This window comes from Callorhinchus milii, unplaced genomic scaffold (genome assembly GCF_018977255.1).
Source record: "Callorhinchus milii isolate IMCB2004 unplaced genomic scaffold, IMCB_Cmil_1.0 Scaffold1, whole genome shotgun sequence".
NCBI lineage: Eukaryota > Metazoa > Chordata > Chondrichthyes > Chimaeriformes > Callorhinchidae > Callorhinchus > Callorhinchus milii.
This window is the reverse complement of record NW_024704742.1, coordinates 94,353,631-94,379,596: the sequence shown is the minus strand read 5'-3', so window position 1 is coordinate 94,379,596 and position 25,966 is coordinate 94,353,631. Positions and strand designations below refer to the sequence as shown.

Below are 25,966 nucleotides of genomic sequence, written 5' to 3'. Positions count from 1 at the left end.
CTCATACAAACATAGAATTATACAGCACAGAAGGAGGCCATTCGGCCCATTGTATTTGTGCCGGCTCTTTGAAAAGAGCTATTCAATTCAATCCCACTCCCCCACGCTTTCCCCATAGCCCTGCAAACTTGTCCTCCCCAAATAATTTTCTAAATAGTTTTCTGTGTTAACTCTTCCCTTTTCAGCTATCAGTGCACACTGTGCGCTGTCAGAAAACTGTAAATATGAAACTTGTGGATTTATATTTCAGGACGGTCACACAGCCCTGCATCTAGCAGTTCGGAGGTGTCAAATCGATGTAGTGAGGTACCTTCTAAGTCAAGGATGCTTCATGGATGCACAAGATCGACTGGGAAATACTGCTCTCCACGTGGCTTGCAAAGATGGCAACATGGCTATTGTTATGGCTCTCTGTGATGCTAATTGCAGCCTTGATGTGCCTAATAAGGTAAGTCCATTGTCGTTTCAGATTTCTACTTTAACACTCGCTTGGTTAGGCTGAGTCTCTGGGGGCCGGTGGGTTTTGCATACTTTTCATCTTGCTCATCGTGACACTACAAATACTAATACTGCAGTAAACTAGCCACTTAGACAGATGGCTTCACTGCCACATTGTTAACCTTTAGAGTGAAATATTAATAATAATCCTTGCATTTGATATAGTGCCTTTCTCGTCGAGAGGCCGTCTCAAAGCATTTCACAGGATTTACTGTAAAGTGTAGTGACTGTGTATTCTGTACTCAAATTATGTGCATTTTGGGTGTACAACTACTGCAAGCTTTTCTCCCACCTCCACCCCCTCGCCCTTCACCCCTCTTGACTCCAATCCCCAGCTCGAGTGCAAACTCTCGACTGTCCAGTGCCTTGGGACATACTCCCAATGTGAAAGGCGCTATATAAATGCAATTTGTTGTTTTCTTCTCTGTCCCACCACCCCCCACCCCCATCCCATTTTCTACTTCATTTTTGAGACAGGGATTGGTAGAGTTTCTTCCACAATGTGCGGTCCTAACTCAGTAGAGGATCCTGACTTGAACCCAAGATCTCGGCTGCTCACTGGATAAACTGCTGGCAGTTGTATGTAGTTCAGGTCTTATCTGATACCTCAAATGTAACTTAGATCCTGAGATTATACTTGAGATGATCAAACCTCACAGTCAGCACGTGACAGAAAAACAGTAAATATTTAAAACCAGATGACTTACATTTTTAGCTCTCATTTCTGACCATGAAATAAAAGCAGCTATAAAAGTCTTTATTTTGAGAGGCTTTGCTGTATTAGTGTCTTTAAATACAATTTGAATATCTGAGTTTCTTATTGAAGCCTGGTTTACCTGCTGTGAATGGCAGCATGCAAATGCATTGACAGATATTGTGCTTGGTATTGTGTTGACTAATGAGTTAACCGTAAAGGTTCCAATTTGTGTTTTATTTCGATATGACATTCGCTTGCAAAATAGTCACTCCACTCTACAGTAAATCTTTAAAGTGAAGTGCTTTGAGACGTCCTCTCAATGTGAAAGGCGCTATACCAAATGTAAGTAGTATTATTATTATGAATAGTTTTGCATTAGTGTCAGTACCGTGGCACTCAAAAGAATTCCCCTGATAAAATAGTAAATCCGAGTCTGTTATGACCCAGAGGAGTATGATTGGATAATCCGTAGGGAAAGGAACATGAATCTTCTTTTGCCAACCCTTTCAGCTTGGATCCTGGTGGGGAGAATGGAACCTGAGCCTGGCTTCGTGCTCCCCGCCTGCCTGACCCAGTTTCACTAAGAAGTCAGTTGTGTTAAACCTGATAAACTCACTGTTTAATCTCGGGCTGACTAAGGTTGTGCTTCCAAGATTTTAATTGCATTTCAATTACAGTTTTTTTGACAAACAAAAGACCCTTCTGTAAAATTTCCCCCTCAGAGGTTGAAACAAATCAACTGCAGCCCAGTTATGTGGAGGAACATTGATTTTTGTAGAATTGAATTAATGTGGACACCCTGCACCTCAAACCTTGCGGCTGATGTCAGCCAACTCTCTGTGGAGGAATAAGGGGTCAACTATAATAATCCTTGCATTTGTACCTTATCAAGTTGCAAAGGCAACTCTCAACATTTCACAGGATTTTACCATAAAGTGTAGTGACTGTGAGTTTTGTAGGCGAGCACGGCAGCCAATTTGTGCATAATAATAACTAGCACTAACCCACGACAGCTATGAGATGTTCGACCAATTTTATTTGGAGGATTGTTAGCCAGGATTTCACTTTTCTTTTCGAATAGTACAATGGGATCTTTAATGTCTACCCGAATGGGCAGACAGGACCTCAGTTTAATACTTCATCTGATGGTGGGAATTTCTGACCACACAGTGCTTTCCCAGCACTCCACTGGAATATCAGCCTCGATTATGAGTTAAGTCCCAGTGTGGGGCTTGAATCCAGACTGCTCTGACTCAGAGGCAAGAATGATAGCCAGGCTGATGCATACAATTTTGCAGAGTTCCTTATCGATTTTTCAATTAAGAAATTTGAGTGGGAACTCCCTATGGTAACAGAAAATGCATCACTCCAAAAAGAGTTGTTGGAGTGGAGTTTCCTATGGATCAGTGTCACAGATTTTCTTAGTTAAGAAATAACACAAAATTGACCCTAGAATTTGAAAATCTCCGTATAAAGTTAAATATCAGTCGTTAAATTACAGGCAACATTCGAGTCCTTTGTTTCATTTGATAAATATTTGAACTGCCCCCACCCTCTTCTGACAAAGCAGAGATGCAGCTAGCCAGTATCTTGTAGTCAGTCAAAGTGCTGAAGATTAAAAAGTGAAAACCTTGATGCTGGAAATTAGTGATTCAAAATAGAAAAGCCTGAAAATACACTGCAGGTCAATTGGAACCTGAAAGAGGAAGACAGCCTAACATTTCATATTCGCTAAACCACAGCTCAGACAGGAAATTAAACCTCCGACCTTGTAGTCTAGATGTAGAATCGTTGATTTAGGTGGTGTTCGGTTCAATGCTGCTGAACTTAGTGATGCAGCATACTTTGTGGTTGCAGCGTATTTCAGCTGGATGAAGGAAAAATTGTAATGTGGCACAAATACTGTTGTTTTAAGCTGTGCTGCCTATGATAGTACCTCAATTTCAAAAAGCATATTTTCCTCTTGTTGCAGTATGGACGAACACCTTTACACCTTGCTGCTAATATCGGGAGCCTTGATGTCATCCGCCACCTCTGCCTTGCTGGTGCTATTGTGGAAGCTGTTAGTTTAGTAAGTGCATTGAATAGGTACTTTTTACATTGTCCTACATCAACACAAATAACTTGAATCCATTGCTTCTAATTGTATGGCATATTTCTTAGGATGGCATTCAGGAAGCCCAAGCCTCTTATTTTCAGGTAGAATTTGTACGTAAGTTTAAAAATATGTTCCATGCGTAGGTGGCATACAAATGTAGAACTCAGTCGGTTGTAGATACTGTTACTGGTAATAGGCATCAGACACTTGACTGACCCGAGGAAAAAAATGTGGCAGATTCCACAAATATTTAAACTGTTGAATATTGAACGTAGGAGTTTCCAGTACTCCTTTTTCTTTAACTTCCCATTGTTGTGTTCAAAATGTAGAAATTAAACAAATAAATTGCCTGTGGCTTGGTGTACCTGCACAGGATATGTTGTGCTCTGGGAAACCTGACTTGCTCGTTGATAACCTGAGTCCAGTTTCTCTGAGGTTTTCTGTGTTATTAGCAGCCATGATATGTCTGGCAATGGAATGTCGGAATCGAGCCAGCCCTCTGTGGCAGTCTTGGTAATCCAGTTCCTGAGCCGGGTGAGTCCGCAGTATTCCAGGGCACTGCTGATGACAGCACAGCCAGCCTGGCTCATCGGCAGGGCCTGGAAAGGCAGACCTCACTGGGGGTAGGGCGCCATTCCACTCAGCTCCTGTTAACCCTGCAAGTCAAAGCTCTAACGGGTTGGGTGGTCCTAGCTGGACAAGCAGTGGGAAATCTACACACGTGAGATGCCTGTCTTTTCAATGAGGTGCAGCCGGATACCATGTGTGCCATTTCACGCACCAAAACAAAATGCCTCATGCATTATGTGCCCAAAACGGGTATATCGTGTTCATGAACTCATTCGAGGCAGGGGGTGAAAGGGCTGTGAATACTTGGTAGAGGGAAATGAGTAGACAGATTGATGCTCCTCATGTCACTGCTGCAGAGAGCCAAGGAGCAGATCACTTGACTGCTTTGTTGACCAGCTTATTATAAAATGCATAGCACATCATTTAGTTGTGTTCTGTTTGCTGTATATTTTTCAGTCTTTGTAGTATCGGGTACCCAGAAGGTTGAATCCATTTGAGAGCTCTCTCACTGATGGAGTCTTGCCAGTTATACTGCATTACTGGCAACAGTTAAGGGATGTGAATCTATTGATCACACAATGTTTTAATTACAACTGAGATGTGTTCATATAAGCGGGTAGAGCAAATATTCTGCATGAACAACAACAAGATTGTATTTATAGAGCGCCTTTCACGTCGGGAGGACGTCCCAAGGCGCTGGACAGTTGGGTCGGGACCTGAGCAGGGGAGAAATGGTCAGGGGGAGGGAAGGGAGGGAGCGAGGAGGGGCTAGAGAGTCGAGAGGGGAGGTGAAGGCACGGTTGAAGAGAAAGGTCTTGAGACCGGCCTTGAAGGAGGAAAGGGAGGAGGCGGCGAAAGCACTGGGGAATGGAGTTCCAGAGCCTAGGGGCTGAGAGGCTGAAAGCCCGGCCACTGATGGTAGGGCGGGGGGTGTGGAGCAGACTGGAGCCAGAGGAACGGAGGGTACGGGCAGGTAAGTAGGGGGATAGTAGGTCGGAGAAGTAGGAGGGTGCAAGGCCGTGAATGGCCTTGTAGGTGAGGATGAGGACCTTGAATTCAATCCTCTGGGGGATGGGAAGCCAGTGGAGGCGAGCGAGGGTGTGAATGATGTGGTCGCGAAGCCTGGTTCTGAATGACCTGCAGCTTGTGCAGGGAGCTGCCGGGAAGGCCGACGAGGAGAGAGTTCCCGTAGTCCAGCCTTGAGGCGATAAAGGCGTGGACCAGAGTTTCAGCAGCGTGAGGGGTGAGGTAGTGCGGTAGTCTGGCGATGTTCCGGAGGTGGTGGAAGGCGGTGCCAGCTGTGGCGCGGATGTGGGGAAGAAAGGACAGCTCAGGGTCGAACAGAACACCGAGGTTCCTGATTGCTTTGGGAGTCTGTTTGCTGCTGTAACAAACACTAGGTGAACACTGAAACCTATTTGTAACCATGGATGTCTGATCGTGTATTTTATCGAACCAGTGGGATCTGAAAGACAGGTTCCCTGCATTTCAGATTTGTGTTTGTCACAGAATACCTTTCTTCCTCACAGTCAGGATTTGATTTCAGCAGCTCAGCAAATGTGCAATAATTGAAACCTTTCATTTTGGCTACTTTCTCTCCTCCCCCATCTCAACCCCTGGCTACTGCTTGGGTACAGTTGCTATCCAGAGATACCAGCTGCTCGGTACATGTGCGGACAGACATTGAGTAGACGTGGGTTTGGGGTCAGTCGATTTCTCCCCCCACTCATAATCTCAACACTCACTGTCCAGACTCGCACGTGAAAATAACAACTAGGTGAGCTACTGTGGAACCCAATTAAAAGTGGAGTCCTGTAGATCAGTGGTTAGAGCACTCGCCTCTCAAGCAAGAGACTTTAGTTCGATTCCCTTGGGCAGTTTCCTTACTCCACACACCTAATAATAATTCCTCAAAAAAAACAATAATAAATTGGTCACTTTAATCCACGACTGTTTGTGGACACTGCTGTGCACAATTAGCTGCCGCGTTTCACCCACAAATATACAGTCAATTCACTTTACAGTCTATTCTGTGAAGCGCTTTGAGATGTCTAGAAGACGTGAAAAGCGTTATATCAAATGCAAGGATTATTATTAAAAGGAAAAATTACTCAAGTGTCTAGAAAAGGAGAGAATAATTTACAAAGGTTTTTTTGCTTTTTTTTTACAAAGGTTTTTTTACTTTCAATTTTTTTAAATGTAAATATCAAGAGGGTTCAGTGCAGCTGGAATGTTCATTTAACCCAGGGTGCAAGAGGAACATGATCCTTATTAGATCCTGTTCAGATTAAATCGCTTAGAAGTAAGCAGATGCGTTTGGCAGAAAACTAATGACTGAACTAAAATAAGTGGAGTGGAGCAAGGGGTGGGTAGAGAGGTTACGAAGCACCATACCAATAGTTTTACATTATAAGTGTTCCAGCCAGAATTGTCTACTAAAGGCAGCGTGGGAATTCTAAACACATTTATCTAAACAAATAGCGTTTTATGTGATCCAATAGTTTTTTTTTTAAAATTGCTGATCCCTGACAAGCTTTTAAATGGAGCTTATTACATTTCATTTGTAAGACACACAAACTGGCACGTGGTTTCTTGCTCACACAGGTGTGTGCGTATCTATCCCTAAGATCACAGCAGAGGTTCAGTCCATTTGATCTCATCCTTACAGAAATACTGCCAACCTTGCCATTTTCCCATTACGTTAAAACTGTTAGTTAAACAAATCTAGTTCCCTGGCCTCTACTACCTTTCCTGGGAACCTGTTCCACCAGTTGATTGACTTCTGTGTAAATAAATACTTCCTGGTGTCTGACTTGAACTTGCCTTTCACTCGCTGTGCTCTGTTGTTCTGCTTGGTGTATCTGAAAGCATTGATCTAGGTTTACCTTATCCCATTTAGCATCTGTATAACAACTCTTAAGTTATCCTCTGAGATGCTTCTCATCAAGGCTAATGCCTCTATTTTAATCAAGTCATTCTTGATAAGATTGTTGCTCTTAATTCACTAAACCTGTGGGAGTTCAAAGTCCAACCCAGGCCTTGTGATTTCTGACCTTTAATAGTGACTGCTTGTGTGCAGGTTCCTGCTGAAGTGGGCAAGAGGTGACTGGAATAATGTAGATATTATTATGGGGGAGGATCCAAATTACATTATTCTTGAACACATTCCATTATTTATTAGGAACAAAATTAAAATACGTTTTCAAATCTCTTCCCAGCTTCTGAATACATTGATGTTGCCCAAACTGACTGAAAAGCCCAAATTCCTTCTCCGAGAGGGTCATTATTGAGCACTGTAGAATACAGTCGTTCTGAGCTTATTCAACAGATACTGAACAAACACAGCTGTTGCTGGACTGTATCCCATGAATAACCTGGGAAGGCAGTATTCATCGCACACAAATTACAAGTCTGAAATCTTTGGACTATCCAAAACAACTTGTTTTCCTCTTTTTGGTTAGCTGAATATCTGCACACCCAGAAACCCATCACCATGCTTAAAGAGTATCCACACCAGATTGAGTGTTCCACATATGTATGCCACCTACACATGGAAATTTCCCTGCGTCTGGAAGAGAAAACATATTCTCTCCCCAGAAGGACGCATCCTGCTTACCTAATTCCGGAGAGTATTTGGTGCAACTTGACAAGAACCAAGGCTTGGGGAGGGCCCCAGAGTGTGCGTTAGTGTACTGCTGGAGTTCAACCAGCTAAAATAGTACAGCTTGACCAAAGCCTGAAGGCATCACCAAAATGAACTCAATGTTACTGCAATGTTACTGGGCATCTGAACTATTACACAGTGGGCACAGCGCATGTGATGGACTAGACTAGTTCATCTGCTTCTGTAGTCCCGGAAAATGTAAGTTGCATTCAGTTACTGCTGTTAAGGGTAAAAATCCTGAATGTTCCTGCTATGTAGTACCCTGAGCAATAATCAGATTTCCTTTTTGTACAGAGATATTTTTCTTCTCTCTTGTTCTCTGCGGACTTTTATTTTACAATTACAGTTATGCACTGCTGAAGAAATACTGTATTTAAAGCAGGAATGGGAGTTAATTATTATGCAGTCAGTTCACTAAATCTGGTTCATTTCAGGATCTTGCTGGCAGTGGTTTTGCTCAGCAGCCCTCAGCTGACTCTCAATCTGCCATCTCTCCTATTCCAGCCCGAGAGAGAGAGAAAATAAGCTCCCCAGACTGTTGAACGTCATTCTTCACATGTTTAAATCTGAAGTGATAACTAATTGCATTGATTGCTGTGTGTTCTGACAGGATGGGAGAACGGCAGAAGATCTCGCCAGAACCGAGCAGCACGAACAGGTTGCCAACCTACTTGCCAGGCTTAAAAAGGTAACTTGTGAGGGTCCTCGCTAGGGTACATGTGTTGACAACCCTTCCTGTATGACATTCCGGCAGCTCACACTTTTCTCCCTCCCGCTGTCGTGCCTGTGAATGTGCTACTCTATAAGAGACTGGTGGTTGAACCTGAAATTTAGATGCAGGAAAATAACAGGATACTTCCAAATTTTGCTCCTTTTCTTGCCCCTCCCCTTCACAAATGTAACTCAGAACCTCCTTGGGCATTAATCCAGATCCAGTTATTCTGCTATTTTTTGGCATTTTACATATAATAATAATCTTTGCATGTGATGTAGGGCCTTTCACATTTGGAAGACATCTCAAAGTTCTTTTGTAGGTGAACCCAGGCGATAATTTGCACACAACATTGTTCCACAATAATATTTGTAAGGCTCTCAGGAGAATTCTTTTCTTGCGCGCTAGCTTATCTCATTTCCCATCTCCCCCCCCCCCAGCCCACCAATACTTCCTGACCCTCATTTGTAGAGTTAGATGCCTTTGCAGCACAGTAGCAAGAGTTTTTTTTTCTCTCGCACATTGACAGAAAACCTTTCAAATTGAAAAACCCAGAGGAAAGCAGTGCTCACAGTGAATGGCAAGCACGTTCATCTCAGGAGTTCAGTAGACATTTGTAATGATTGAGGCCCAGCTGCAGTTACAGTATGTAGCTGTTTTTCCAAATAATGTCATTTATATGCACAGTTCCCACAGGTGATCATTTGTGAGGCAGGAAGCAATTGGGACTTTTGTGTTGCAATATATTCATGTCTGTCGAGCAAGAGGGATGACAATCCATGTATGAATATTGACACCTACTGGATCAAAACTGAACTGCTTTTCCATCTTTTCTCTTCAGATATGTTCATGCATGCAATACCTCTCTCTTATAATAATAATTGCTGCATTTGATATAGCGCCTTATCACGTCTTCGAGACGTCTCAAAGCGTTTCATAGAATATGTCTTCGAGATGGGCATGTTAAGTGAATTGACTGTATCTTTTGTGGGTGAAATGTAGCAGCCAAATGTGCACAGAAGTGTCCCAAAGACAGTTGTGGATTGAGTGACCAAATTATTACAATTTAAAAAAAAATGTATCAAGGGATTATTACCCCCAGCAAAGCGATCCGCCAATCGACTAATAGCTGGGTTCCTAATTATTAGCTAGGTGAACAGAGGCATGTGGACTAAGGAAATTCGCCTTGCCATGAATCAAACCCAGATCCTCTTGCTTCCGAGGCAAGTGCTCTAACCACTACGCTACAGGACTCCATGTTATTCATGCAATAAAAGACTGGACTGATACTTGTCTAGAATGGTTAATATTCTAAATATTCTCTATATGAATATAAATGAGTCAAACTTAAGCCAATGCTCTGAGATGCTACCCCATTTGAAAGGTGCTATGTAGAATGCAAGTTGTTCTTGTTGGGATGTTTATTTTCATAGATTATCAAGATACATTGCTTCAGAGATGAGCACTTTTAAGCAAGTGTTTTATTAGTGTCACTTACTGGTGGTATATGTACAGGGCTCCGTGTCAAGAAGTGAACCTTGTGTTGATTTTGCTGTTGCTCTAGGATACGCACAGAGGAATCTTCATTCAGCAGCTCAGGCCGACTCAGAACTCCCAGCTCCGAATAAAACTCAAGCTGTTCGGACACACAGGGTCAGGGAAGACCACACTCATCGAATCTCTCAAGTGCGGGCTACTGCGAAGCTTCTTCAAGAGACGCAGGCCTCGTCTCTCATCCACCAACTCGACTCGCTATCCACCCTCCCCTTCATCGTCAAAACCATCAGGTATTTTGTCCTTCTTGCAACATCAAACTAACCATTTGTTGTGCTCTGGCATTTATCATGGCAGAGCTGTTCCTTGGTGTTGCAGCACATCTGTGGAAATAGTGTTAATTCTTTCAAATTAGCTGGATTTATTTTAGGAAGTAATATCTTTAGCAACTGCTAGAATGGTGGAAGGCGAACTGGATAGACCTGTGTCTTCTTTCATCTAACAAATTCATATGTTCTTAAGTGCTTCATGTCTCTCTCAGTGCATGGCCAGTTTGAAAACGAAATGTGGTAAGAATGTTGCTGTTGCCTGTGGAGGTGAGTTGTAGCTTTCTCATAGCACCAAAGTACTGCTGATAGCTCTGTCTGTTCAGTTTACAGCCCCGCCCCAAAGGCAAGGGGACAGTTAGACATCGTCAGTCTGGCACAGTTGGCAGTACTCATGCCTCTGGGTCAGAAAGTTGTACGTTAAAGCCCCACAATGGGACTTGAGTTCTTAACCCAGGCTGACACTCCAGTGCCGTCAGTATTGGGAGATCGCTGCATTTGATTTTGCTTATAAGAGAACATTTGTTCTTTCAGGTGGACAGTAAAGATCTCAGGCACAATTTGAAAAGAAAGTGATCTTTTCCCCCAGTGCCCTGGCCAACAATGTCCCAGACTCTACAACTCAACTCCCACTTTAATTTAATCCTGTCAAAGTTTATGCAGTAGAAGATAAGAGAAAGGGTCCAAAAGGACGAGAACAGAGTAATTGTCATGGTTTGCTGCCTTTTGCTCATAAATATTTAACATTAATGGTTAATTTTTAACCCTAACATGCAGTCAATGCTATATGCCAAACTGAAAATTATGGATGAAAATTGTGATGTGCTAAATTTAGCAACCTTGTGACGATGAACACAATGATCGACCTCTTAAATGTGCTGAAGGTGCAACTCTTTCTCCTCCCACCCACCCTCCTTCCACCCCTCTCTGATATTCAGCAAGTTAGAAGATAGATTTTACTGTGTTTTTTGTCTGGTTCTGCCATGATCCAGTAGTCTATTACCAGGCCAGTCTGTCAACATGCCTGTTGAAAAGGGTCTCTCTTACTTGCTCGATCTATTGTTCTCTTTTGATCTCTTTCTTTCTCTCTTGCGCTCTCTCTCTCTCCCTCTCTCTCATGCTCCCTCTCTGTTTTTCTCTGTCTCTCTCTCTCTTGCGCACACTCTCCCTCCCCTTTCACCTAACAACCCTCCCCAAGTTCTGCCTTCCCACCATGTGTTGGGCCGAGACATCTGTAAAGCAGAAAACCTACAGATGAAGAGGAAGGCTTGTGGAAACTTGCTAATGTGATCAACTCCGATAACTTATTTCTAAAAAATCCTTACCCTTTCCTCACGAGGAGCCCTCACCACAGCTGCTAGTTCTGCAAGTCAGTTATTTTGTGCCTTGCGTGTTTTGATTATTTCTGTGTTTAAGTTTCAGTGAGTATTACGAATTTGTACCCTGGCTGTGAGAACGTCAGTGTGAGGTGCCGGAGCATGATGTTCGAACCGAGCCTCACCAAAGGCATGCTGGAAGCATTCGTTTCACCCTCTCACAATAACCACTCTACCATTGATGATCAGTCCACCAAAGCTGTCGACATCCAACATGCCAACGTGAACGGTAGGAAATGACCACTTATCCACAAACTGAAGCCTGTCTGTACTGGCCACTCCTTTCAGTGGCCTGCTGTGTCAATTGGCTGCCGCATTTTGCCCACAAAATATACAATCAATTCACTTTACAGTATATTCTGTGAAGCGCTTTGAGACGTCTAGAAGACGTGATAAGGTGCTATATCAAATGCAAGGATTATTATTATTATAGTGCAGACATTCTCACCATAAATCCTGCTGTGAATTCAAAAGCAATGTTTGCATTGCAATGGATTGATTTGATTTTTACTACCAAAAAATTTAGAAAATTTGACACTTAGAGCACAGAAAGGAGCCATTCAGCCCATCGTGTCTAAAACCAGATCCTTAAAAAAAATGTAAGCATGCTCTGTTTTTATATATAAATATATGTATGTATTAGATTTATACTGCATTGTTGGTGAGTATCCTTTGTTTGGTTGGATTTGTACATAGGAACATGAGGAGGCCGTTCAGCCCTTCGAGCCTGTTCCGCCATTTAATTAGATCATGGCTGATCTGTGTTTTTTCTCACTAATAAGGCTATTTGCCACTTCAGAGTGAACATTTTCAATGTTATTTTCAGGAGTTGGTGATTTCAACATCTGGGAGTTCTCTGGCAATCCAGTCTACTACTGCTGTTATGATTACTTTGCTGTGAATGATCCCACTGCTGTCCACATGGTGCTGTTCAGTCTCGAGGAACCGTACGAAACGCAACTGAATCAAGTGACCTTTTGGCTCAATTTCCTGAAATCTCTGATCCCGGCTGGGGAACCCATAGGTACGAGTTTCACCCACACGACTCAGTGCGGAGTTTCCAGAATTACTTCACAGACTTCCATCATATTGTTGCATTAGATATGTGCAGCAACTGTTGATTTAATGACTAGAGTGTTTCCCTTCTTCAACTTCTTTGATAAAAGTAGGTAAAAGTAGATAGCAGTGTCTCATTTGTGTGTGTGTGGGGGGGGGGAGGTGGGGCTAAAACACAGCAGGTTTGCGTACTCACAGTGTGATTATTCTGGCACCCTATCTATGCTATACGCTCGCTCCCTCCACTCAGCCTATTGCAACCCCGCCCCCATTTCAACTCCACTATCGATGAGTGAGTTTTCAGCCATTCTGCCCCTGGATCTGGTTTGCTGACATTGTGCTCAGTGCTGCCGCTCATAATGTATCCACTTAATCTCGTTCAGAAATCATTTTGACAGGCCATGGCTCATATAGGTTAAACCAGTTATGTTTCACATTGCCTTTTTACATGACCAAAGGATGTATGCAGGCTAGGGATTTGATCAAATATTGTTCAAAAGCATCAGAGGATCCTGTTACTCAACTTAAATTTGTGTTCAATCCCTTGAGCTCCACGGTACTGTTTCAATACTGAACTGAAAGAGATAACTTGGCAGCTGGAGTGTTAGTGGAGAAGCACTAGTTGCTCTGGAGCAGGAGGAGCTATGCTGGTGTCAGCCACTCCCATGTACTCAGTCGCAGTACGGACGTGCACTGTGGAGAGGTGCCAAGTGGAGACGAGGCACTTACCATAAGGGGGAATCCTCCTCAGGTTACTCAGTGCCACCTGTTGGTGAGTTCAACAGCAATACCAGATTGAGGTCAGTTAATTTGTCATTTGTAACCATGGAAGCCCTTTTTTGAGAAAGCAATGTCCATTCTCTTAAATCATTCATAGATGAGCATTAGGTCGTGACTGGAGGCAGGAAATTACTGACTTTGCTTAACTTCTCTTCCACCCACCCATCTAGCCCAGAGACATGGGGCCATATCGTAGCTTTATTACCAGCTGCGATTACCTAGCTCAGCTCAGAAGGTAGACAGTGGATAGATGGTAGAAAGTGCTCTGGGACTCTACTCTGCGTGAGGGGTGCTATATAATTACAAGTTGTTGTTGTTTGATAGCTACAGTGGGCACAGGTATTAACTGAACCAAGTTGTCATCTTCTGGGCTGTAAACTGTTTTTGTTTCAAGCAATCAAGCTGATGGCTACTCTGGTATGTTTCCTTCTGTCTATGCATTCTCTCCATTCAGCCTGGCCCAGTTAGCTGCACAGTTGCTGCTTTGGGTTCAAGCCCCACAGTGGAGCTTTAACTGGCCTGCTTCACGTCCCCCGCCTTGCTCGCCCCACTATCAGCGTGCGGGCCTTCCGCTACTGTGCACCCACCCTCTGGAACTCCATCCCGCAGTCCCTCCGTCTCGCCCCCTCTCTCGCCACCTTCAAGACCGACCTCAAAACCTTCCTCTTTGACTGTGCTTTCAATCTCCCTGCTTCCCCCCCCTGCCCTACGCCCTCCACCCTCCCCCCCCCCCGACCCTCAGCTCGGGTCCAAAACTCTGTCTGTCCAGCGCCTTGGGACGTCCTCCCGACATGAAAGCCCTGTACAAATGTAATTTGGTGGTGGTTGTTAACTCATATGTCTCAGCTGACACGGTCAGTGCAGTATTGCAGTATGGTTGCCGCGTTCGCCCACAAATATACAGTCAATTCACTTTACAGTGTGTTCTGTGAAGCGCTTTGGGACGTCCTCCCGACGTGAAAAACGCTATATCAAATGCAAGGATTATTATTATTATTATTATTGGGAGGGGTTGGGAGTTGCTGTGTTGTCGGAGGTGCCATCCTTCAAGCTCCTTACCGACAGTCCACCAAGTAAATACATCAATTAGCACATGGCTCGTGTGGAATGTTGCTGTGCATAATTACTGTCAAATCTTTTCAGATGTTTGGATGTTAAAAGTCTCTAAAAATAGAACTTGACCAAATAGAACCTCACCTTCCATACCAATTGCTACCACCAGGGGGCCCTGACAAGCTTTCAACAAAGAGTGCTGTTACCGTACATCATATCATACATGATATAAGACATATAATGTGTAATCCTCAATAGTTATATATACTATATGATATAATCTATATACATGAGATTTTTAGATCTCTAGCAATATATTTAGATCACCTGCTGCCAGGACTTGCCAATTTGATTTTACATGTTCTGATTTGGCAGAACCGTTGATCTCGTCATTTGACCTTTAAAGTAATAGATATATTTATACTCTAATATTGTAATGTTATAAGTTTTACATTACACAGTGAATACAAAATGTTACACACTCCCTAATAACCAGCATTTCATAAGACAAAGACAGGGAAAATGTAGAATTTAGTAATTGCACGGAATGATCATAGAACTCTTGAGACGCAGTCCGGCATGGAGGGCACTATATAAATCCAAGTTGTTGTTGTAGCTAGTTTTTATAGTCATAAGAGTGAAAGATACAGTTCAGATGTTGGATGTGTAAATAAAATGCAGCAACCAGATATTCTTATTCTGTCCTAAGCAGCTTATTTCAAGAATAGATTTTTTTGAGAGAAGTTGACATTTATAACTTTGTGGACTTGTTGCCTATTCTTTCCCCGGCTTCAGTTGGGAGTAGCTCTGACACTTGTCCTGATTTCTAAAATTGTTAAAAGCAGATTGTTTCCTCCACAGCCTTCGGTGGGAAGCTGAAGAATCCTTTGCAGGTGGTTCTTGTTGCCACACATGCAGACATTGTGAACTGCCCTCGAACCTTTGGAGGGGAGTTTGCATACGACAAAGATCTCTCACTTCTGAAGGAAATCCGCAGTCGGTGAGTAGAACCATAGAAATGTACGGTACAGAAGAAGGCTGTTCAGCTCAACTTGGCCCCATTTGCTCCTTTACTAATTATCTTAAATTGATGACTTCTAGTTACTGACCCAGTGACCAACCAAGTAGTCAGGAGTATTTTCGGAGATGCCTGCTGCAGAGTCCATTCCCTTTTTATAGCTGTGGTAAGGGAGCAAGCCCGAGCCTCCATATACATATGTCTTAAAAAGCAATAGTGAGAGCCAAAAAAAACAATGAATCTTCCATTCAGTGCTCAAAGTATTACTGCAACAAAAGTTGCTGTATACTGACCTTCAACAAAAAAGACAGAAAGCAGCCTTTAGCGTTGTCTCGGGCAAGAGAGAAAAGTGAATTGCTTCTCAATTTATTTCCATTTTTCTGCTGCAGTACCCAATTCAATCATCTGGTTCCTTTTGAATCCCTGACCAATTGAAGAACTGTCAATAGCAGGTGATGTAGAACCAGCAATTTTTTTATTTTTGAAGAGCCGCTGACATCATTCAGAGTGTTTTGTCAGCAGACCAGACTGTACCCGGAACCACTGAATAGTCTGCAGAAAATAACCCCAGCACAGCTCCCATAGTGGCCAAGTGACTGGAAGTAAGTCTCGCAAGCCATAGGGTCACAAGTTTGATTGCATGGTCCGTGGTTGAGTTTGCTGATCTCAGCAGGGCCTGTAATATATTTGAGCTCAGCCCTCCTGGGCTAGAGAGGGGGCAAAGCCAGCCTGGGATTCAGCTCCTGGCAGCTATCAGGTTGGTATAGTAGGTGAGGCCTGAATTCAAATATATTTTGTCTTAAACAAATAGCATCCCACAGTCGGGACACTACATAGTCAATGCTACAGTACAATGTCCTCAAGTGGTTTTTAATGCTAATAAGATGTTTGTTTTTGTCTTTTTAGCATAACTACAATCTGTACCCAAGGTTGCCTCACGTCATTCTCTGGCACAGTGTGGAAAATCCTTTCAATTTGTGCATTTTTTTTCATTTCACTGCACTGCCAGGAACAAACTGTGAAGGGCTTTGATCAATTAGCATTATGTTCAATGGGGCAATGTGATTTTTTTTTGTGGGTCTGTAGGTTTGGAAACGACATGCATATCTCTGACCGACTGTTCGTGCTGGACGTGGGGGCGTCCGGATCCAAAGATATGAAGCTACTACGGACTTACCTGCTGGAATTAAGATATTGGATTATTTCCGTAAGTGTATTCGTCACCAAGAACTGTTGCAAAGATGGCTCATAGTCTAGGCTGACTTTCCAGAGTAGCAGTGTTGGAGGTGCTGTCCTTTGGATGAGACATTAAAACCAAGGTTCTGTCTGCCTATTTTTGGTTGAACNAAAAAAATCCCATAACACTGTTTGAAAAGAAAAGGAAGTTTCTCCCAATAGACAACAAGCTCCACTTAACTTAGTCATTCGCCCCATGACTGATTGTGCGACGCTGCTGTGCGCAAAGTGTCTGCTACAAAATACACAGGCACTACATTTTACAATGAAATCCCAGGCTGCTCCTTGAGAAGGTTTGACATTGTGCCGTATCACACAAGGATTGTTATTGCATGGATTTATAGGGGGAGTGGAATGGAAGAGGTGACCCAGTCCTTGCATAGAGAGAGAACTGGTGAGGTTTCAGGCACGTCAGATCTTGTGGATTCTGGTGAGTCTCATCAGCTTGTGGAATGTACATCACAGGCTAACCTTGTCCTCACCTAACATATACAGTCACTCACTGGATAGTGATCAAGAGCAGAAACCCAGACTATTTCCCCTCCCTCTATCCAGCCTTGAGACATTGAGGCCGATTATTGGCCTGAGTGAGATCAGATAACTAAGCACAGATTAGAAATATTCGGCACAGAAGGAAGCCTGCTGACGTTTTCCTAAATCACCTCCCATCTTTCCAGCTCTTTCCTCACATTCCTGACACATTGCAGTCTGTAAAGTCTAGTCCCTCCCCATCCTGAGTTTATCCCAGCTGGAGTGCTGCAGATTGTTTTAGTACAGGAGGAAGGTGGGAAATCAGCCAAGTGTACACTGCTGATTGGTGCATTGATCTCTGTTGAGGCGTGTATTTGGCTGAATGTCAAGTGATCCAGACCCCCCTCTCTATCCCCCTCCACACAACACATACACAGGCAAATAATGTGTCAATACCGACTGACTGTCTTGAGTTTTGCACTTGAAGAAGTACCAGGCAGAGAGTAGTCCTTTTACATAAAGGTGACCCTTTGTGTAAAGAGCACATTCTGGACTTGCATTTCACCAGTTTATCTCTAAACCCTCACGTGAGTTCCTGCCTTCAGAAGAAAAGGGAAGAAATTCAAGGTGGGGACCACTAACGATGACAAAATAAATATCTTTTCTTAAAGTTTGTTTTATTTGTTTTAAATCCTGTAACAGTATAATAACCATAATCCTTACATTTTATATAGCCTTATGACATCATTGAGACGGCTCAAAGCACTTCATTGAATATATTGTAAAGTGGATTGACTGCGTATTTTTGTAATAATAGTATTTTGTGTTCAATGGGAAGCAAGTACAGTAACTGTTTTGTTTAAATCAATTGTGTGAAGTTAATGTTTTTAGCACAATTAGCTATTGCGTGGGTCGTGCTGTGATATGAAAAATGAAGGAATACTTTTGTGTCTTGATCCCTTTCAGGCTTGTCCACCCATGACGTTCCTTTGTGAGAAAATCATCTCCATTCTGCCTTCCTGGAGGAAACGGAATGGGCCAAACCAGTTCATGTCGTGGCAGCAGTTTGTTTACGACGTGCAGGACCGAATCAACCCCTTGGTGAGCGAGGAAGATCTGAGGGAGTTGGCGCAGCAGCTGCACAGCATGGGAGAGGTGAGTGGAGCTCTGGGTGCTTTGTCAGGGACAGTGAGCTACAGCTCATCTATTCAGCGTGTGCTCAGGAACTCTCGCCAGTAAGAGTTGAGGGAATAGAATAAAAAAAACTGTTTCTCTTCTCAAATTGTTTGTGAGAGAGTTTCAGAAAAGATTTAGAAAGGATTTCAACCCAGGACTTGAGGATCAAAGAATAGAGTTCCAGTGACAGGGCAGCACCACACTGTGAGACACTGCAGCTGGTCACCAGTTATTTTGATTGACACAAGCTCCGTAACTGATGTGCCCAGATACAGGTTTTGATCCATTTATCAGCAATGATTTTAAACGTTGACATTAAAAATGGTTTGATATAGTGCTGTGTCCCCTGGAGACCTACTGTGGAGCCACACACTGAAGGCTAATACAATTGATGGTAGCAATGTATCCTCTGAAGTGAGGAATGTACAGCAATACACAGCAATAAACAGGCAGGTCCAGCAGTGGCAGCTTAACCTGGAAGTCAGCATTTGTTTTGTGATTCACTGTAATGTGGTCGGAGATGCATTGGACCCGGCCAATGGGATGATAACTAAAATTCCCTGTATCCGCTGACACTGCTGAAACCACATACTTGTGATTGTTGGGTGTCTCCATTTTTACACTGTTCTCCAGTATCTGGAGAAAGAAACCTATTTGAAATATCCTTCCAGAATACCAATCCTACCAGTGAGGAGGGAGGGGGGTGAGAAGTAAAGTTTCCATGATGCTGAGCTGGTTCCAGGGAATCGAGTCAGCTCTCTATGGCGGTCTCTAGTATGGTTGCTGAGCCAGGCGGGTCTGCAGCCTCCAGGGCACTACTGATGACAGCAGGCATCCTGGTTCATTGGTAAGACTTGGAAAGGCGAACTGGTCACTTTGAGCAGGGATTCCACCAACTCAATGCCTGTTAACTCTTTAACCCTGCGAGCCAAAGCCCCAACAGGTAGAGTAGTCCAAACTGAGAGGAGGAAGGTGACCAAAGGCGCAGTCGAAAAGAAAGGTCTTCAGTCGAGACCTGAAAATAGGAAGAGGGGGCGCGAGGCGAAGGGAGTGAGTAAGGGAATTCCAGAGCCTCGGGGCATAGTGGTTGAAGGCACAGCCGCCGAGGGTTGAGCGGAGGACTCGGGGGACAAGGAGGAGGCCAGACCCGGAGGAACGAAGGCAACGGGTACCGTTTTGAGGCGAGAGGAGGTCAGAGAGGTAGGGGTTGCAGAGGAGTAGAGGGATTTGAATACGAGGGTGAGGATCTTGAAGTCGATCCTTACTGGGATAGGCAGCCAGTGCAGTCTGGCAAGGACTGGGGTCATCGGGGAGCAGAGTTTGGTGCGGGTGAGAATGCGGACGGCAGAGTTTTGAATGATTTGGATTTTATGGATGGTAGTGGATGGGAGACCAGCAAGGAGGGCGTTAGAATAGTCCAGCCGAGAGGTGATAAAGGCATGGACTAGGGTTTCAGTGGCTTTTGGAGAGAGGTATTGGCAGAGACGGGCGATACGTCAGAGGTAGGAGAAGACAGGTGCTGGGGAGGGACCGGATGTGGGGGAGGAAGGATAATTGGGTCGAACCTGATGCCTAGATTGCGTATGGGTTCAGAGAGTTTTAGGGGGAGATCGGGTAGGTGGAGGAGTTAGGAGCCGTAAGATTTTAGACGTTGACGAGAGCCAAAGAATATGGCTTTCGTCTTGTCAAGGTTCAGCTGAAGGAAATTTACGCTCATCCAGCCCCTGAGGTCTGACAGGCAGGCTGACAGAACATCAGGGGACTGGCGGTTGCAAAGAGAGGTGGAAAAAATTTCTTGACCGTGCCTTCAGCTCCCCTCTCGACTCTCTACCCCCTTCTCGCTCCCTCCCTTCCCTCCCCTCACCCTGACCATTTCCCCCCTCCTCGCTCCCTCCCTCCCCTCACCCTGACCATTTCCCCCCTCCTCGCTCCCTCCCTTCCCTCCCCTCACCCTGACCATTTCCCCCTTGCTCGGGTCCTGACCCAACTGGACGTCCTCCCGACGTGAAAGGCGCTCAATAAATGGAATCTTGTTGTTGTTGTTATAAGATCTGTTGATTGTACCGGCCTTTGGTCTGACCCATCGGGATATTGGGGAATAACAAACGAATAATAATAAAACAGTCTGATATCTGGTTAAAGGAATTAGCGTTATTTCCTTACAGAATTGGCTGATTTTATTTTCTAACAGGGCAGGGACTGATCTGGAAGAGAGGGACTGGTTGATGACGTCAGCCAGTAGTGGGCAGAGGAGGGGGAGCTGGGTGACCAGCAAGTTGGTGGGGAGGGGGTTGAGGCAGCAGGTGGTGGGTTTCATGGAGGTGATGGTGAATGAAGCACATGGTGAATGAAGTTTATTGGCCAGTAAGAAAAATCTACCTTGTGTACTTTCTGATCGCCTCATTTTTCACAAAGAAATTAAAACATTGTACTAAATCCACAGTAGGAACAATATGTACAAAATATATTTGGGTGAGATTACAGAACAGTAAGTGATACAATCAGAGAGCTAACTGGGAAGGTCATAAGACTAAGTTCTTGAGAAGCTTAGTCATTAAACCACAGATCAAATCACTGCCTGGATATTGCGTAGTAATAGGTTGGGAAACCGAGGGTTCTAGCCGTTTTATAGAACTACAACCAACCCAGCATGAGTCAATATCTTGTCAGTGTCTTGAGTGGAGGACAAAAACAAAGTGTTGGCAAGCTACGATATTTTTTTAAATATTTTGATTTTAATCTACGTAAGCTTTGCCTCCCTTTTTCTCAGTTCTTTCAATTTTTCTCTCTCCTAAAGGTTTGATAATCCTTTATCAAATGCAAGGATTATTATTATAACAAAGTGCCTTACCACGTCATCGAGACATTTCAACGTGCTTCACCGATGTATTGTAAAGTGGTGTGTCTGTGTTTTGTAGATGAAATTCTGCGTTTGAATTAGGTTTCCTATGGGTGTGGCTCATTCTGCGTTACCACATCCAAGTAGACATGTAGATATTCTTCCAGTGTACACCTGGCAGAGTCTGTGTTGGCAGCTGTTCTACTGTGGAGGTAATCGCAGACTAACCCAATCGATGTCCTCAATCATTGTCCATTATTATACTTTTCAACAGCGTTCACAATAGGAGCTAGAAAGTGAGAATCTGGTTGTACTAGTTTTCACTTAGCTTAGGCCATGGTGCTGATGCCTATTGAAGCATCTCTAATGAGGTTAGCTGATTTAAGAGTTTAGGATGCAATGCCTGTAAAATCTAATTTTACGGGTAGTGTTTCATTGTGAACAACTTGTTTTGACTTGTCTTCAAATGAACTTTAGGTTCATCCTGGCTCTCAAATAGCCTTATTGGTAGAGCTTCAGATTGACTGAATATTCTGAATAGCGAGTAATTAAACCNTTTTTTAAATACTTTTGCCTGTCTGTTCGTTGTCTGCCCAAATTTCATTTTTCTGTTCTAATCTTTGTTCCCTTACATCTGTCCATTTGAAATGAATTGTAAACTATTAGCCCGTAGTTGAATTTGTTCTCTATGGATTCCACTTGTGTTGAATCAAACAAATATGTCCAAAAAAGACTGTGCTTATAACATTTTTGCCAACAGATTTGAGCTAGAAATCAAACCAAAGAAAGTTTACAATATGGAAGGAGGCCATTCAGCCCATCGAGCAATTTGCTGTAATCCAATTTTCTCATCCACTTGTTCCATGGTCCACATGCTGCAAACCCCCTCTAACTCTACTTTCCCTCTATATCCCTTAAAATATTTATATTCTCCATTCCAGATTATTCTTACTCTCTGTGAGAAGTAATTTTTGCTCAACTCATTTTACCTTAACCTTAGGGTCATTTAGGGTAAAGTCCTCTTTTGCTGCCTTCTGGCTTGTCAGGTGAACACTGATGATATTTCCTGCTCGCAATGTGCAGGAAGTGTTGCTGAAATCAGTTCTTTCAATAAGTGAAGTCTGTGGGGCTTTGGATAGCGCACCGGTATAGAGCACTCAGGAAGTGTTGTCAGCGATGACCTGATACCTCGGAAGGTGTCCATTGTTTAGTCCAGGAATACAGCCAGTCAGCATGGAAGCCAGGTGTTCTGTGCTTGCAATATACTGCGTGTCCACAATATAGACCCACGCTAAACTGAGGTACCTGGAAGTGGTGTTGACCTGTATTTTGTGAAACTATATAATTCTACACCTTTCCATCAAAGCTTCGTGCCTCCTCTTTGTTCTGTCTTGCATCAGTGGAAATAGTCTATTATTATTTACCCATCAAAACCATTTATAGGTTAAACATTGTTGCTTTAGCAGAAACAGCCCCAACTTTTCACTTTCTCCACATTACTATAATGTCATCCCTGGTATTTTTTTATATACGTGTGTGTGGTATAAACAATTAAGGGGATCAGCGTTTCCCTATCTCCCCAACATTGCCGCCTCTGCCACTACCTCTCCCCTGGGGTTGCTGAGACCCTTATCCTGGCTTTTATCCCATCCAGGCTCCGCAAACCTATTACCTCCACCCTTGCTTGGCTCCACTGGCTTCCCATCCTCCAACTGGAGTTCAACTTCATCATCATTTTTAAATCCCTCTATGGTCTTGCCCCAACCCCCACCCTACCCCCACCTTTGTGACCTTCTAAAATCTTACCAGCTTGCCCAGTCCCTCCTCTCAGCAGGCACTGGCCTGCTTCATAACCCCCACCCTACCAGTCTTTCTGCTCCCACTCCATCCCGGAGTGCCTTCACGTCCCCCCCATTCCTCGACTCCTTCAAGGTCTGTCTCAAGACCTTTCTCCTTGACCATGCCTTTGATCATCTTCCACCCCCACTCCCAGCGTTTATCCCAACTGAATCCATCCCCCAACTTGTGTGCAAATCCTCAACTGTGCAGCGCCTCAGGACGCCCTTCCTATGTGAAAGACACTGCATAAACACGATTTGTTGTTATTCATTAATAAGCCACGTTTGCCAACATGCTGCATTGTTGAAAGTACCGTCCTATAATGAGACATTAAATTGAAATGGACATTAAAGATCCCATGGTACTACTTGAAAAGAGAAGGGTATTTCTTCCAGTGTGCTGGCCAGCAATCCCTCAGATGAAATTGGTCATTCACTGTTTGTGCTGACATGTTCACGTACGAAATGCACAGCCACTAAACTTTACAATGAAGTCCTGTGAAGCGCTTTGAGTCATCCTTCCGACAGGACAGACAATGCATCAAATGGAAGTATTATACTTATTTATTATATATATATATATTGATTTTCAAATGCACTGATTACTTGTTCTCTCAACCTTGTTTGTCGCTCAGATCAATATTTTACAAAGTGAAACAATCCAAGATGTGGTGTTGCTGGATCCTCGGTGGCTGTGCACCTACGTGCTGGGAAGGCTTCTGTCCAATGAAAATCAAAAGGCTTTGCACCACTACAGAGGCCGATACACAATCGATGACATCCAGCACCTGGTGTTGGAAAACGATGTGGAGGAGCTATTACAGATTCTGGATGCCATGGATATCTGTGCTCGGGATCTGACCAGTGGTTCAATGGTTGATATCCCTGCTTTAATTAAAGTGGACAGTCTACACCGCTCCTGGACTGAAGAAGAGGATGAAATGTTGGTTTACGGAGGAGTCCGGTTTGTTCCCGTTGAATATCATACCCCATTCCCTTGTGGTATTTTCCACAAAGTCCAGGTGAACCTTTGTCGGTGGATACATCAGCAGAACTCTGAGGGAGAGATGGATATAAGGTTATGGACGAACGGATCAAAAATATCCAACAAAGGGACCGAAGTCTTAGTGTTGCTGGTCAACCACGGACAAGGTGTGGAGGTACAAGTCAGAGGGCCAGAGGTCGAAAAAATAAGGTGTTATATGTTTCTGGATTCTATTTGTAGCGTGATAGATAATCTGATGGCGACTACCTTGCCTGGACTTCTGGCTGTGAAGCATTACTTGAGCCCCCAACAGCTCAGGGAACGCAGTGAACCTATTATGGTTTACCAGCCCAGAGACTTCTTTCGTGCTCAAGTGCACAGAGAGACATCTTTGACCAATGCTATGGGTGGCTACAAAGAGAGTTTCAGCAGTATCCTCTGCTTTGGTTGCCATGATATCTACTCCCAGGGAAGTCTAGGTATGGATATCCCTGTGTCAGAACTGAACAATCTTGCCAGACGAAAACTTATCCGCCTTCTTGACCCACCGGATCCTATGGGTAAGGACTGGTGCCTACTGGCTACTAATTTAGGCCTTGTTGATCTTGTTGCAAAGCTCAATGTGCAGAATGGGACTTCAAGAGAAGGTAAACTTCCTGCGAGTCCGATGGATACTCTTTTAAATGAATGGGCAGCTTTACCAGAGAGTAATGTTGGACTTTTAATGTCAAAACTGAGGGGTCTCGGTCGTCGAGATGCTGCAGATTTTCTTTTAAAGGCCTCGGCCATTTTCAAAGTTAACTTAGATACCAATGGACATGAAACCTACGCATCTATTTGCAATGGAGGAACATCTTACAATTCAATCAGCTCCGTAGTTTCGAGGTAAAAAGAATGAATCCTGTTAAAGTTGGTTAAAGAGGTGCAATGTTACTTGTGTTCCCTCTGTCTCTCGACAGGGAGGCAATACTCGAATTTTATGCTGTGAACCTTTCTACTTGCAAGTGATGATCTACACTTCTTCAGTACTTAACAATATAAATGTTTTATCACATTGGTACATTCTGCAAAGTTCAGTGTAGTTTGAATAAAAGTTGCAATTATAGAATTGAAACTGTTTTTACAAAGTGCATCTGCTTACACAAGAACTGTCCCCGTGTAGAAGCCTGTGGAGAGGTTTTTGTTTTGGACTGCAAGGGAATCTCTCCTTTCTGTCTGTGTGTAGTTGTGGACAAGAGTTTCAGGAGATGCTCTCTGCAGGAAAGTGAATTTTTTTATATACAGTATTTACCTACATTTTTCCATCATCTGACGACCCATTTATCTTTTTAAGACTTTCTATAGTTAAAGGTTGTGGGGGAAAAGGCAAATGTGCTGATTGATAATAAAATGTGTAAATGTCAACAACCAAATGTGAGTGCCTTTTCAGGAAAGGTTTCCTGATGTAAGTAGACCAATACTTGTTAAACCTTTTACCTAGGAATCTTCTACCTCCCCATTACTCTTCTCTGAGTAACATTATACCATATAAAGCATTTGTACATTTTGTTTTGTATCGGCTAAATTTTTCCATTTCAGTCAAATTGTCCTGATAATGAAGTGGTGTACCCACAGCTTAAAAGGGAACAAGATAATGTGGTAGTTTCATGTGCATTGACAATAAAAGTGATGTATATTAAAATTTAACTATTGGAAAATTTTCCATGTTTGATCTATTTATATTTGCTCTTATGGGGGGAAAAATGCATGTAATTTTAATGTTGCAAGTTGTACACTTGGAAACTTTTTAGTGTAGTGGAATAAACATGAAGCGTTTTTAATAAAGTTTACTTACGAAATGCGCTGACTTTTAATGTCTCAGCAAGTGCAAAAGGACATTGTTTAGCTATGTGGTGAAACATTATTATTATTGAGAAGCAGAGAAATGTATGACTATTTGCTCTTGAATTGGCCAGTAGCATCTCAGTAGCCTTTTCTGGTCCTTTACATTCTGCATTCCTGAAAAGAGCATAGACATCATACTTCATCAATGACCACACAATTTACATAGCACCTTTCAAATCGGGAGGGCATCTCATT

At 43.3% G+C, this 25,966-nt stretch overlaps 1 protein-coding gene across 2 annotated transcripts in view; it reads left to right on the top strand.

The window, feature by feature from the left end:
* dapk1 (death-associated protein kinase 1) overlaps positions 1 to 25,720 on the top strand; it is a 72,037-nt gene extending 46,317 nt beyond the window's left edge. The window contains exons 15-24 of one of the 2 annotated variants that reach the window (XM_042333377.1): positions 251 to 448; positions 3,168 to 3,266; positions 8,138 to 8,215; positions 9,804 to 10,026; positions 11,482 to 11,664; positions 12,262 to 12,459; positions 15,186 to 15,324; positions 16,429 to 16,549; positions 18,016 to 18,204; positions 23,538 to 25,720. In XM_042333377.1, coding sequence (XP_042189311.1) covers positions 251 to 448; positions 3,168 to 3,266; positions 8,138 to 8,215; positions 9,804 to 10,026; positions 11,482 to 11,664; positions 12,262 to 12,459; positions 15,186 to 15,324; positions 16,429 to 16,549; positions 18,016 to 18,204; positions 23,538 to 24,776 — 2,667 coding nt within the window. In that variant the 3' untranslated portion in view covers positions 24,777 to 25,720. Of the gene's footprint in view, positions 1 to 250; positions 449 to 3,167; positions 3,267 to 8,137; positions 8,216 to 9,803; positions 10,027 to 11,475; positions 11,665 to 12,261; positions 12,460 to 15,185; positions 15,325 to 16,428; positions 16,550 to 18,015; positions 18,205 to 23,537 lie in introns of both variants that reach the window. The other variant, XM_042333372.1, reaches the window with a different exon arrangement.
* Positions 25,721 to 25,966: the final 246 nt, after the last annotated feature.